The sequence below is a fragment of the Girardinichthys multiradiatus genome, chromosome 18 (assembly GCF_021462225.1).
Source record: "Girardinichthys multiradiatus isolate DD_20200921_A chromosome 18, DD_fGirMul_XY1, whole genome shotgun sequence".
Taxonomy (NCBI): Eukaryota; Metazoa; Chordata; class Actinopteri; order Cyprinodontiformes; family Goodeidae; genus Girardinichthys; species Girardinichthys multiradiatus.
The window spans coordinates 31,870,901-31,885,494 of NC_061810.1; the positions used below are offsets into that span (position 1 = coordinate 31,870,901).

At 38.8% G+C, this 14,594-nt stretch overlaps 1 protein-coding gene across 8 annotated transcripts in view; it reads right to left on the bottom strand.

Annotated features, from left to right (window-relative positions):
- Positions 1-14,594, bottom strand: part of nbeab (neurobeachin b) — a 302,755-nt gene that overhangs the window by 12,510 nt on the left and 275,651 nt on the right. For 3 of the 8 annotated variants that reach the window (XM_047391759.1, XM_047391756.1, XM_047391755.1), the window contains 6 exons: positions 9,452-9,619; positions 3,814-3,903; positions 1,830-2,022; positions 1,023-1,094; positions 733-888; positions 108-278 (listed from right to left, as the gene is read on the bottom strand). In XM_047391759.1, the coding sequence (XP_047247715.1) occupies positions 108-278; positions 733-888; positions 1,023-1,094; positions 1,830-2,022; positions 3,814-3,903; positions 9,452-9,619 (850 nt within the window). Of the gene's footprint in view, positions 1-107; positions 279-732; positions 889-1,022; positions 1,095-1,829; positions 3,639-3,813; positions 3,904-4,365; positions 4,404-9,451; positions 9,620-14,594 lie in introns of those variants that run through there. The other 5 variants (XM_047391757.1, XM_047391761.1, XM_047391762.1 and 2 more) reach the window with 5 other exon arrangements.

Sequence of the window (14,594 nt, forward strand, 5' to 3'; positions counted from 1 at the left end):
GCAATCTGATCTTTGAGTGCATTGTGGGCTGCAGATAGTAATTTGTTCAAGATACAATGTAATTTTTTGTTTTACTTGTACAAATACTAGAAACACTGCATACTCACCGTTATTAGGGTTGTCACCAATGATATGGTGCCGCCCACTCCAGTACCAAAGCAGTAGGGTAGCATCCCTGGATCCAGAAACAATGTAGCAATCGCCTCCGATGTAAGACTCTGATCTGGCCAGACATGTCACCACATCCCAGTGGCCAAAAATGATCTGAGTCAACTTGCCTTCGGAGAATAAAGTGCATAGATGAATTTGGTTGGTGTTTGGTTTTAGATGATGTCTTGAAAGGCAAAAATGACTCAACTATAAACTTAAAAAAATGTTCACAAGCAACAGCTGAATTTGTTTTATCCAATTTTTACTATTATTTAAGATGAAGGATTGAGAGGCTTGTATAGATGAAAATATAATAATAATAAAGAAGTCTTGCAATTTATCTCCGAACCATGTCAAGTGGTCCCAGCTGAATACAATCACCATTTTTTAATGAGCTATAGGGACAACAAGTTGTTCTCTTAGCAGTTAATAATTAATTGCAAAGGTGTAAATCTATCAATTTTTCTATACAGTGTGTCAGAAGACAGTTGCACCGATACTGTATCATTACTGTCATAGCACTCAGTCCTCCACACATCAGCGCGCAGCTCGGTAGGGAACAGAGTTTACACTATAACCTACCTGTCTCAGAGGAGTACACTCGGAAGCTCTTGTCCCAGAAGCCACACACCAGGATGTAGCGGTTGTCAGCTGTCACCACAAAACAGTGTGTGGTGATTTGGATGCTTTGGTCCACTAGGTCTGTGATCTGACGCTTGTTGCTGCCAGTATTGTTGGCTGAGAGGAAAAAACAAAATGAAGAACCCTACTATACCTGTGGTATAGCTCCTTCTGCTAAAATAGATATAAAGGACAAATATTCATGTCCTCTTTTTGTTTGAAGCTGTGTTTTCTCCTTTAAGCTCACTCACCAACCAGAGTATCCATCTCTATAGGGAGGTGATGAGCCTGTTCCAGAGAATAGCCTGGTGCTCCCCGGAGACCTGGATTCAGGTAAGAATACATGCATACATTTTTTTTTATCAATTTCACATTCATACAGTAACAAAACCATTCTTTCTCCTTTTATAGACATTTTAATTAATGTGGAGGTTTATGCTTTATTAGGCTTTTCACACCCAACATGAAATGTCATTTCAATCACGTAAAAAAAAGTATCTTGATATAATTTTGATAAGGGAACGTGCCTAAAAATCCAGAGACCTTATCATTGTTTTAATTTTAAAAATTGAGCCTGTATTTCCTTCCTCTCCAACAGGATAGTCAGGGAGCTGCAGATGTGTTCATTAGGGGAACCACACACTACGTACTCTTTGGTCCTGAGCAAAACGTATTTTCTGCAATAACAGATGTGAACGTGTGAAGAGAATGTGGTGCAGTTGTGGCCTAATTTCCTAGTAACCATTGCTTTGACCCTTTAACCCTGAGGTGAGGCTCGTTCATAGGGAGGGGCTCAGTGGGTAATGTTGTTCACACATGTCTGAAAAGGAACATGTGGAAACACTCAGTCAGCTTACCTGGAAGGTGCTAGTTGCTCTCATAGACAGCTTGCAATAGCTCTATTATGAGCAGTGGGAAGGTTTTTTGTGACTGTGATGAAGTGATTTTACAGGACCGCTGCTGTGGTAGGTATCACATGTGCCACAATTTTTTTCCCCAAGAGCATATGTCTGTGTTTGAACTTCTATCACCTACTATGTGACTTCAGCTTCACTCACCAACAGTGTTGTGCCATCGATTGACGGCAAATAGGCGGCTACAGGTGACGGTGACCACAGCTGGTATAGTGAGATGGGGCAGGGTGTTGGCAGCCACATGCGTTACAGGCGAATTGGATGGAAACTTTAACACCATGATGACATCCTGCTGCATCTGGTCCTTGAACATGAGTGGACTCTGCGGAAGGAAACACTATTGAGTAGAAGAGAGAAAAGACAAAAATGTGGAAAAAGATGGAGGCGTCATGATGGTTGGAGAGGATGAACGTAGGGAGAAAGAAAGGAGGACATGGAAAAGATGACGAGAGGAAGTATGAAATTATGTAAGAAAAGAATGCAAGAAGAATTAATATGGAAGAAAAACAAGGTTCAGACACAAAGGAGAACTTCATGCAACATCCCCATTGGACAATTAGACAAAGGATTACAACAAGGAGAGCCGAGGAAAGCTGGAGATGGAGAAGATAATTCATACATGATGGCTGAAACAGAAACATGCATGTTAAGCCTGTTTCACATAAAACACAAAAAATCTAACAATTTGGATAAAGTTTTATAAATGAGCTGTTTTCTTTCTAAGTATTTTCCACTTTTAGTTATTTCTTTTTCTCCTGCTTGTGTTGACAGTCGCAGCACTTTGTGGGTGAACTACTTTTATCTTTTATTAAATATGGAGTGCTGTTAAATAAAATGGACTTAAATATAAAAAAATCATGTCTTCTGACAATGTGATCAAATTAAGAAAAAGATTTTAAAATTATCTAATGAGGCATTTGATGTTTGGACAACAGAGAGCCATGCAGATAAGGGTAGTTATTCGAAAGTTAAATATCTCTTAAGGTTTTTCCCATTTCGAAATCTTCGACATAATTTTAGTGTCAGCTAACCAGAGCACCTTCTTTCCCATGTTTGCTGTGTCCCCTTTACTTGTGGCAAACTGCAGATGGGAAATCTTCTGGCTTTCGTTTAACAATTGAACAATGTTGCTACTCTTCCACAAAGGCAAGATTTACAATGTGTACAATTAATGTTGGTCTTAGATTCTCCCACCTGAGCCATGGATCCATGCAGATGTGGATCCCTCTTGGCTGCCTCTCTGAACAATGCTCTCATTGCCTGGCCTGTCAGCTGAGTTGGATGACCATGTCTCAGTACATCTGAACGTGTGTTATGTTCTTTCCATGTTTAGATTATGGATTGGACAGAGGTCTATGGTAAAGTTTAGGATTATGTTTTAAAGCCAAACCATGCTTTAAACATCCTCACAACATTATTATCAGCCTGTTATGTTCTTGGTCTTAATCATGCTGTTTGTTCACTAATGTTCTCTAACAAACATCTGAAGCCTTCACAGAACAACTGTATTTATACTGAGATTGACAGATGTGCTCTGTTTACTGATTAGGTGCCAGTTGCTTTTGCTGGATTCTATTCAGGGGTATCAGAGTAAAAGGGGCTGACTACATGTGTTTGTCGTACTTTTCAGATTTTTATTTGTAAATAAATTGTGAAATCCATGTGAATGTTTCCTTCCATTTCACAATTATGCTCTACTTTGTGTTGGTATATTACAAAAATCCCAATTTAACATACTGCTGCTTGTGGTTTTAGACATCATACACGAATTTAAGAGTGAAAAGCCATTTTAAGCACTAAGACTGGGCCTATTAGGCCAGTAGGGAGCACTGTTCTCATTAAACTTCATTACTTTTCAGCAGGACCAGTTAAAAAACACAACAATCTACTGGTACTAATAAAAAAAAGAAGAGGGACCATGAAAACATGAGATAAAAAATAAATATTTAACTTCTGTTAAAAATGAAAAGAATGGAAAAATGCATAGAATGGGGAGATCATTTTTCTTAGACTTATGCTTGCTTGTATACACCGAGTAAAATATAACAGGTCTGCACAGCCTCCCTGAAGCACACACACACACATCCAGAGGTGCAGTGGATGTTCCCAGCATGCTCACTGTTCTCACCAGGTGCATGGCGGAGCTGCGTGGAGGATGTGGCTCGATAAGCAACTGAGATGGCGTCTGTCCAAAGTTCTGGATCTGTGCCTCTGTGGCCTGCGGGAGAGAGTGAGAGAGTGAGAGAGTGGCTGTCACAATCAATATGCATCAAAGTGATGGGTCAATGCGTTACTTGACAATGCAAGCAAATCCTAACTCAGCCATGCCTCTGAGGAAGGGGGGAGGTAAAGGGAAAGGGGTGCACTCCCAATCCGCCTGGGTGCACCCCCTTCCCCCTCTGCCTGCAGAGTCATCCAAGTGTTAGTATGGAAGAGACAAGCCTTTTCCTATTAACATGCTTCAGTTAACCATTCCCCATTTCCAGGAGCAGGGGCCCCAACTGCACAAACATTAACCTGGAGTGACATCCAGATAGAACTGCGGCAGGCCAGCGTGCTTTTAGATGTTATTGTACTTGAAACAAAGCACAAAAGCAAGTGTGTATATACACACATGCACACACACACACAAACAGAACACTGCATAAGAAAGACTTTGTGAGTTAGGTAAAGGTACTACCTCAATGAAGGATGATTTATGGGGTAGAAACTATGAGACTAACAGGGAGAAAAACATATAAACAGCAACTGAAGTCAGATAATGAGCAGCAGGAAAAGAATAACACCAGAAGAATCTGAACTTTTGTATTTTTAGAGAACAAACCCCAAAACAGACAAATGAGCTTCTCTGCTTGTAACAAGAAAAAACAAAACAGAAGCAGTGAGAGCTGCTGAGCTTGACTGAAAGTGTGGCACCCTAAGGTGGAGGTGATTGATGTGACTGAAGTATTTTCCACCATCAGAAGAGCTTGTAGATGTCCGTCAATGCCATTGTGCACAAAGAAACATACATTGCTCAGCCCTCCTGATTGACTGGGTGACTGGCCCTCATTTTCCTATGCCTGTACACACCACTCACTATCAAAAATGACCCACTGGGTAGCAAATGCCACAGTAAGACATGTGGCACAGGATGTTTAGAGGTGATGCCGAATTAGGACAGGCCACCTGCGAGGCACACAGTCGCCCCCAACACCGCCTGGTCACTTCAGATCTTGCACGGCTCCATAAAAGGCATTGCCCACACTGTTGAGCGCTGTCATGCAGCAGGGAAAGTTTCATGTGAGCTGGTTTGCACATTTGGCAACCATTAAACGTAAGCGTGTTTTTTTTTTTTTTTACAACAAAGTCTGCCAAGTAACTAAGGCAACTGACATTATGGTTATTTAGGGTTAGGTTCAAGGTCAAAGTGTCTGTTCAAATAAAGTAATTTGATACATGGACCATAAAGGCTGAGATAGCTGTCATGTGGAAAACATCAAATTATTTCTTATGAGGATTATGTCTCCAAGAAAACTGGGCTGCTGATTGATGGTAGTCTTAAACCGTAATAGTTCAAAAGGAACTCTTGGCGAGTTTTCTATACGTTTGTGTCTTTTTGTAAGGATTTACACTGTTGAAGGTTAAATCATAAATATTTTTTTCCACAAGCTGATCACAACACATCAATATCTCTCCGCTGCTTGAGCATTGATCCCCCGAGATAGATGTCAAAAACATATCTGGATTCCACTTTGAGGTGGAGAGTACTTAACAGGCAAATCATTAGTTCAGATATTTCAAGATTTTGTTGTTTGGCTGAGAAGTGGCTCACTAAAACCATTTGGATTATTTTCCCTCCAAGGCAAAACTGCCTTGCTTGGGTAAGCACATGATATTCCTTATAACAATATGTCCATCTGTCTGAGTGTCTTTATATTTAATGATGGCAGAAACAATACATAAGGGGTGGCAGGTCTTCAGGCTACTGTGTAATTACCAAACTGGTGACAGTTACAAATATACAAGTTACAAGTTTACAAATATTTATTTTCCTAATTTTAATGAATATGGCCTACAGCTAATTCCAAACCTAAAATCCCAAGTCGGCTTCTCAGATAATTTGAATTTTACATAAGACCAATAAAATAAAGGGTTTTTATTTGTGAAATGGTATGCTATGTCCTAGACAAACATAGGGAAGACTGGTGACTGTACAGTTGTCCAGCAGAAAGTCATTGACCATCGTCAACAAGGAGGGTAAACCATAAAAGGAGATTGACAAACAAGCAAGCTGTTCATTGTTTGCTGTGTCTAAGCATATTAATTGAATGTTAAGTGGGAGAAACAGATGCATTACTTTTGTAGAGCTACTCATTAACCAGAGACAACTTCAGAAATGTCTCACTGGGGCTGCAAAAAGCACCTGACTCTTGCCCAGTCGTGCAAACTCCTCTTTCAATTAAAGGCAATTCTGTGCTCATTTGGAAATCAAGATCTCAGAGTTTGGAAAGGCACATAGTTGAAGTAGTCCAAAGTCCAGTATGATGTTTCCACAGTGTGATGATTTGGGAAGGCATGTTTCATACTGCTGCTGGTGTACTGTGCTTTACAAGTGCAAAGTCAGCACAGCCACCCAGTAGTATTTAATGCTTCACTTTGCTAAAAAGCTTTATGAAAATACTGATTTTATTTTCCAGCCAAGACGTGCCCACACTGACAAAAGAACCAATACCTGATTTAGTGACCGTAGAATCACTATCCTTTTTGGGATATTGTCAAGACTAAGATGAGAGACACCAGATCCAACAACGGAGATGAGCTACATTTCACTTTTATGACTTGAATTACTGAAATTTCTTTTTCCAATAAAATTCTATTTTTTAAGATTGACCTCTACATGTAGAATGATCATCTAGCATGACTTTTCAGAGTGCACATGCAGCAACACAAAAGCAAACATTGCCCTGAGTTGACTGTTGAAGCAACATTAGATCATGCTGAATCATGAGACCTTGGATCACTGGTGACAGCTACAGATTTATAGCAAGCTTTTTGACCTTTAGACAGAGGTCAAAGATAACGCACCAAATTATTTTCAATTACCTTAGGCTTTTAAGGAATATCAACATATTATAGAAGAAAAAAAAAAAAACTAACTTGGCACAGAAACCATACAGAAGCATGCACAACAACAAATGCATTATTTTCCCATGTAATGACTTTGTTGTCCTTTACATGCCAACAGAAATTTGTTTCAGGCAGTCTTGTCAGAAATTAAATCCTTTAGTAAAACAAAAACATGCCCCGAGGCTTTTTCACAAGTGATTATTTGAGAATAGACATGTATGTGACTTTAAGTGAGAGCAAAATGTGTCTCAAACAATGTGTGCACGAGTAAGATAATGTGTCAGATGCTGCTTTTGTCACATATAATGAAAATTAAAATCTTTATATGTAATATATACAGTAATGTGAACCATTTGATCATTTGTATTCCATCAACATGTGAATATCAAGGTGAAATCAATTTAAAGAATGTCAACAAGCCTAAGGCCTGTCAGAAGCTTGCTGCAGCACACTTTGGTGTCTTTGTTGATGCAGGGGTGGCAGGAGGGGCAGTGGCAGGAGGAGCAATAGAGTTCCACTGATGAATAATTTGTCTGTTTACTTGTGAGTGACACAGTGGGGTCTGAATCAAGGGGTTGCTGTCATGTTTTTCCATAAGAAAAGGATGTCAGGAGAGGAATCACAGCGAAGGATCGCTGTTCCGGCAGCATGCCAAGAAGAGCTGTCATTGTTTCTCAACCACAGACCAGAGTCCTGGCAGCATGTCATGAAGTGTCATCATTTTCATCTGACACAAGGAAATGATCTTTTGTGACCTCTAATTTATTGACATTCCAAATGCCTTAATTGTTATGACTAATGCCTGGTATGTGGTTTCACCTGTCAGGCGCAAAATCAATCAATACCAAGAGTCCATCATCACATTTCAACAAATCTAAATGAGACAGACACTGGGCAAATTTCCATGTTCCACCTCATTAACTCTTCTAAGCAGGTAAGAGCTTGACCTTGGGGGGGGGGGGGGGGGGGGGGGGGGGGGGGGGTTTCTTAAAATACATACAAAAGTTTCTTAAAATACATACAAAAAAATACAATAATGGGTGGAATTCAGATTACAATGAGTCAAATTAAATGTTTTTGGAATGCCAAAAAAACCCCACTTTGCACAAACCAAACCGAAAATGTAGAAGATTATAACACAAGATATCAATTAAGCCATACATGAGTTTCCAAAATAGGCTAGAATGCCTTACACAATATCGGATTTCTATTAATAATAACCATACTTTGAGACACAGACACAAAAAAATGACAGGATTTTTGAGGACTACAATGTTTTGCAGGATCTGTAGTTTAATTGTAAATGTATAAACTCTACTGTTTATGTGTGAAAAGATGGGGTAAGAAACATTATCTGCTTCAACAAAACAAAATTTATTTCTGCCTGTGAATAACTTTAGCTGTTTTCCTGCAAAATGTATTTTTATTATATTTTGTTGTTAGTCTGGTGGAAATAATATACCTTATGGCCACCCCATGAGCTACATTTGATTGACATATCACCAAGATTTGATTATTTTAGTTCAGATAAATAGTAGTTTGCCAGACAATATCTGAATGTAAAGAGCACAGCACAATAAAAATGATTTAAAAAATCACAAAATTAAATTTTTTTAAAAAAGCATGTGAAACATAACACATTACAAAGAATTTGACTGTCTTGATTAGTCCTCTCATTTTAAAATAACATCAGTTAAAAGATCCAGTTTCTTTTTTCAGCAAAATGAAATTCAGATCTCACACTTTCGACTATGTGAGTCTAATTAGGGACTGTAAATATCCGACTTCCTATTGTGAGACTAACTAAGAGTACTGTCACCACTCAAGGTAACAACTGTGACAGCGGAAGACAGCTAAAAACCTTCAGTTGGAAGGAAAATAAACAAGGCATCATTGAAACTATTTCCTGAAATAATAAAAACCAAACCTTTCACAATATGGTTTGGTAATTAGATAAGCCAAATCTTCTGCAGGTGATTTGCATAGTGGTCACTTGATAAATAAAGGCGCCCCTGGAAGTGACAGTATATAAATGAGTTGTTTTGCAGACAGCAGATGGTGAATATCACAGGGAGAGGAGAGCTCACACTGGAAAGTGCCACAATGCATGCCAGCTGCTGCAGTCTTTGGTCCCCTTTCCCTTTGCAATTATGCAAACAGAATAATCCGCCTAAAAGTTACTGAGTTAATTTGTTTAAATTAAGAGGATGCTCTCGCGTATCTATTGACTGAATGACTGCTGGTGACTGATCAAAGAGCACAGTCAGATTTTTGACCTGATTAAGAAAAGCAAAATGAGGTATATTCAACAGAAAAGAAATAGGGACATAGCAATATGATGTTAGGATAAAAGATTTATCAGTAAGGAATAAAAAAAACCCCAAAAAAACAATTAAACTTAACTGTGGAATTAAAATCTAATGTCAACAAAAATTATGTCAGTCTTAAGGTAATCATGCTGAGTCAGCAACCCCAAGGGGTTAGACTTTCATCACATATTAATTGACTGACAGATGCATGAAATGAATGCTCCAGGAACTCTGAGACACGTCTGGACAAATACACAGGAAGTTTTATGCATGGTGAGTAAGAGTAGGTGGCTTCATCACCATGACAATACATATATGTGTGTGTGTTTATGTCTGTGAGAGCGTTACCTCTCTGAGCAAAGGGTCAGCAATACTGTCCAGGCTGACGGAGCCCTCATAAGTCAGGTGGTGAAAAATGTTGAGGGCACGCACCGCTTCCGGCCCTCGCTGCTTGTAGCCGAAAATAAGGTCAATCCACTGGTGCAGCTGACATGACACAAACTCGCTTTCCAGGGCCTGTCAGAGGAGCACAGGGCAATTAGAGGTGAGAGGCACACCAAGAACACAAAGAACTAGAGCCACAAGTCACAAGGCAAACCAAACTTAAAACACAAAACAGAATACAACTGAACATAGCAATAAATCCTATTGACACATAACACATTTCAAACAGTGCTATGAAGCAAAAATATTAGATGAAAACTTTATATGTATGCATTGACAGTGTACTTTGTTATATGTGTCATTATTGTTTGCAGAGTCTTGCAATAATATTCACAACCTTGAACCTTTTCACATTTGTTTCATTAAAACCACAAACTTCAATATACAAGTCCTTCTCAAAATATTAGCATATTGTGATAAAGTTCATTATTTTCCATAATGTCATGATGAAAATTTAACATTCATATATTTTACATTCATTGCACACTAACTGAAATATTTCAGGTCTTTTATTGTCTTAATACGGATGATTTTGGCATACAGCTCATGAAAACCCAAAATTCCTATCTCACAAAATTAGCATATCATTAAAAGGGTCTCTAAACGAGCTATGAACCTAATCATCTGAATCAACGAGTTAACTCTAAACACCTGCAAAAGATTCCTGAGGCCTTTAAAACTCCCAGCCTGGTTCATCACTCAAAACCCCAATCATGGGTAAGACTGCCGACCTGACTGCTGTCCAGAAGGCCACTATTGACACCCTCAAGCAAGAGGGTAAGACACAGAAAGAAATTTCTGAACGAATAGGCTGTTCCCAGAGTGCTGTATCAAGGCACCTCAGTGGGAAGTCTGTGGGAAGGAAAAAGTGTGGCAGAAAACGCTGCACAACGAGAAGAGGTGACCGGACCCTGAGGAAGATTGTGGAGAAGGGCCGTTTCCAGACCTTGGGGGACCTGCGGAAGCAGTGGACTGAGTCTGGAGTAGAAACATCCAAAGCCACCGTGCACAGGCGTGTGCAGGAAATGGGCTACAGGTGCCGCATTCCCCAGGTCAAGCCACTTTTGAACCAGAAACAGCGGCAGAAGCGCCTGACCTGGGCTACAGAGAAGCAGCACTGGACTGTTGCTCAGTGGTCCAAAGTACTTTTTTCGGATGAAAGCAAATTCTGCATGTCATTCGGAAATCAAGGTGCCAGAGTCTGGAGGAAGACTGGGGAGAAGGAAATTCCAAAATGCCAGAAGTCCAGTGTCAAGTACCCACAGTCAGTGATGGTCTGGGCTGCCGTGTCAGCTGCTGGTGTTGGTCCACTGTGTTTTATCAAGGGCAGGGTCAATGCAACTAGCTATCAGGAGATTTTGGAGCACTTCATGCTTCCATCTGCTGAAAAGCTTTATGGAGATGAAGATTTCATTTGTCAGCATGGCCTATCACTGCGCTCAATTGGCCTGCCAACTCTCCTGACCTGAACCCCATAGAGAATCTGTGGGATATTGTGAAGAGAACGTTGAGAGACTCAAGACCCAACACTCTGGATGAGCTAAAGGCCGCTATCGAAGCATCCTGGGCCTCCATAAGACCTCAGCAGTGCCACAGGCTGATTGCCTCCATGCCACGCCGCATTGAAGCAGTAATTTCTGCCAAAGGATTCCCGACCAAGTATTGAGTGCATAACTGTACATGATTATTTGAAGGTTGACGTTTTTTGTATTAAAAACACTTTTATTTTATTGGTCGGATGAAATATGCTAATTTTGTGAGATAGGAATTTTGGGTTTTCATGAGCTGTATGCCAAAATCATCCGCATTAAGACAATAAAAGACCTGAAATATTTCAGTTAGTGTGCAATGAATCTAAAATATATGAATGTTAAATTTTCATCATTACATTATGGAAAATAATGAACTTTATCACAATATGCTAATATTTTGAGAAGGACCTGTACACACAAAGTAATTTACACCTGCTTTTATCCAATTGAGAATCTGTGGCAAGAATTGAAAATGTACATTCACAGGCACTCTCTGTCCCGTCTGAGTGAACCTGAGCTAAGTTAAAAAGGAAATTGGGAAAAATATCCAGCCTCTGGATTTCCTAAGCTGGTAGAGACACACCCTACAAAAGACCTGCAGGTGTAAATGCAGAAGAAGGTGGTCCTATGAAACACTGACCCATACACATAAGCCACAGTTTTTGAATTTTTTTTCGTAAAACTAAACAACCAAAAAATACAAAACTATGTAAAGTTTCCTTCCACTTAATATTAACTTTTACATTCACTTTGTTTTGGACTATCACACAAAATATATTAAAGTTTTTGTAGGTTTTATGAGAAAAAAAAAATAAAAAAAGTTAAAGAATGAAACATTTTGCAAGGCGTGGTATCCTGTAAAACACTTGATATCTACAACCCCATTTACTACATATGTGGAATTAAAAAAAAACACATGCAGCCCTGCTTTTCACTCATATAGCAAGTACATTGTATAAATAAATGAGCTGTTGGGATAAAATAAGTCTTCTTCTTATGTGCCCCATTAAGTTAGTAGGATTTAGCAACCATGGCCAAATCAAACCAGCAGCAGAAGGTGGAAAACTTAAAAAGAAATAATTTGGGAAACCAGTATTTGAGCTAATTTCAGAGAGGGACCTCTATCCTAACCGAAAAGAAGAAGAATAGCAAATTAGGAATATTAAAACAACTCTGACATAGTTTTCTATCACCGCTGGATTAGTGCTAAGCGCATGTTTACGGAAGTATCAAAACAAGTGGAGAGATATGAGGTGTAAGACACTTTTAGTCCTTCAACTTTGCACTGCTACAGTAAAGAGAACATTATTTGTGGACTAAGAAAGGCTTTGTGGAGTAGTAAAACTAAGGATTAATAATTAAGTATGTGGAATGTATCATCTTTCTTTGATCATTTTTTCCACGAGTTATTATTTCTTCTTATTGTTCATGCTTCTCTTTATGATAAACAGACTGTGGTCATCCCACTTCCAGTTTGTCAGGCTGCTGTTCAGACAGAGCAACAAGGGCAAAAGTGTCTCTTTTTTTTTAATTGATCAGAACAAATATAAGAATATAGAAAATACACAGATAATGCAGTTTAAACAAACTCAACTCCTTCAAAAGGATTTCCCAAAAGCAATGAATTATCATTGTATCTCAGAAATAGACAGTAAAAAAACAATTTAAAGCACAGCCTTCAATGAGAAAAGATAGGATTTAGCTGGCAGTTCAGGGTCCAACTTTATCAGTCAGTAACTTGACCAGAGGAAAATAACTTTCCTTAAATCACATGAATACTGAAATATTACAGGGGAACCACCAGCAGATTTAAAAAAAGGAAGAATTACTTATTAGAGTGGAAAAGCAAGCTAGATGTCTTGTGGGAGGATTTGAGAGAGATTCTGGGTATAATTTAAGATAGATTATTACAAAACTACAGAACCTATAGAAAACATGCAATGGGGGTTGGAGCATTGTTCCACAATGTGCTACAACATAATTCCCATACAGGCAGAGGTGAAGCTTTGCAAGAGAAATTTACACTCCTCCCCTCATGTCAGGAATAACAGCCATTACCAACAAAGCCTGCTCGAGCTCACAGAGGCAGAGTTTGCCACAGGGCATATCACGACAATTGAAAGTGGCACATGCAAAGATGGGAAGTAGGAGGAGGAGGATGAAGGAGGGAGGGAGGGAGACAGAAAGAAAGGAGGAAAGGAAAATGGAGAAGGAGAGAAAGGGTGAGTCCAAAAGAATCACTGACAGAAAATGAAATAAAAGAGGAAGTAACTGTGGGCTAGATGAAAAAAAAAGAACAAAAGAAAGCAAAAATAGAAGAACCGGACTATTATTTTTGTGGGAGCTTGAACAGCAATGCAAGGCAACATCAGGTATGTGTATCCCATCAACAGTGACAAATATCGACTGCAGCCCTTTTTTTCTGTTCCAGTCAACCCTCTTTTTGTTTAGGTGATGCAGACATGCCATTAACAATTTCTCATTTTCCCTATTCCTCCCCCCACGCTGCTGGTGTACAAGCCTGATAGAGCACAACCAGGCAATGTGGGCTGAGAATGAGGAAAGGTCACCTGCATAAGACCAGCCAAACTCTGCCACTCTTGCTGAAAAGGTCAGGAGTGTTCCTGCAGTGACCTTCTACCTCAGGTCCAAAAACACTGAGGCCCCTTTTGTCAGAGTATATTGTTTTTACCCAGCTGTGTTGCAGAAGTCGCTCTGCTTTTACAGAGGATGTCAGTGATTATGCCTAAATTAAAATGCAAATGCATATTGTTGCTATTGTTCCTCTATAGCTCAGAAAGAATTGCTACAAGAAATTATTCTAATAATTCAATCCATAAATAAAATATAAATGGTGGAACAACTCAAACACACAAACTCTATGGCAATCAATAAGACTACTTATATATTTATGGATTACGCATTCCATTTTCTTTATCTGTCTCATAAAATAAACTTAAATAAAATAATTTAAATCAAACCTATTAATAATCAGTCAGAGGGGTAAATCATTTTTCTTAATCAGTAAGTAATCACACTTCATTAAAACAAATGAGATACTATAAAAATTCATTTGGCAAATCACAATATTGACACTTTCAATTGGAAGTTAAAAAAGTATATAAGAAATATGCACTTATAGAAGCAATAAAAACTGTTAGTTATCATGCTAATATATTTTATTGGTTAATTAAAGACACAGAAGACAACAAAAGTAAAATAAAAACCAATGGAGTACCTTAAAGAGAGGTTACAAAGAGAAATAGCAGTGAATGTTCAGAGTACCATGAGCTGATTAGAAGTCTAACTTCTGATAAACAGTTTTCATTACAGCTTCAAGGTCAAACATTGCAGGTTCTAACAATCTGTAGGTTAAAAAAATTATCAAGCCATGATAAAGTTGTTTCATTCTTCAATAGTCCTAGTCAGAGTTTAAAATTAGTGCATATGTATGTAAAAGGTCAGATTTCTGGGTGTCTATATTGCTACAAGACAATAGTATATTTATCTTTACT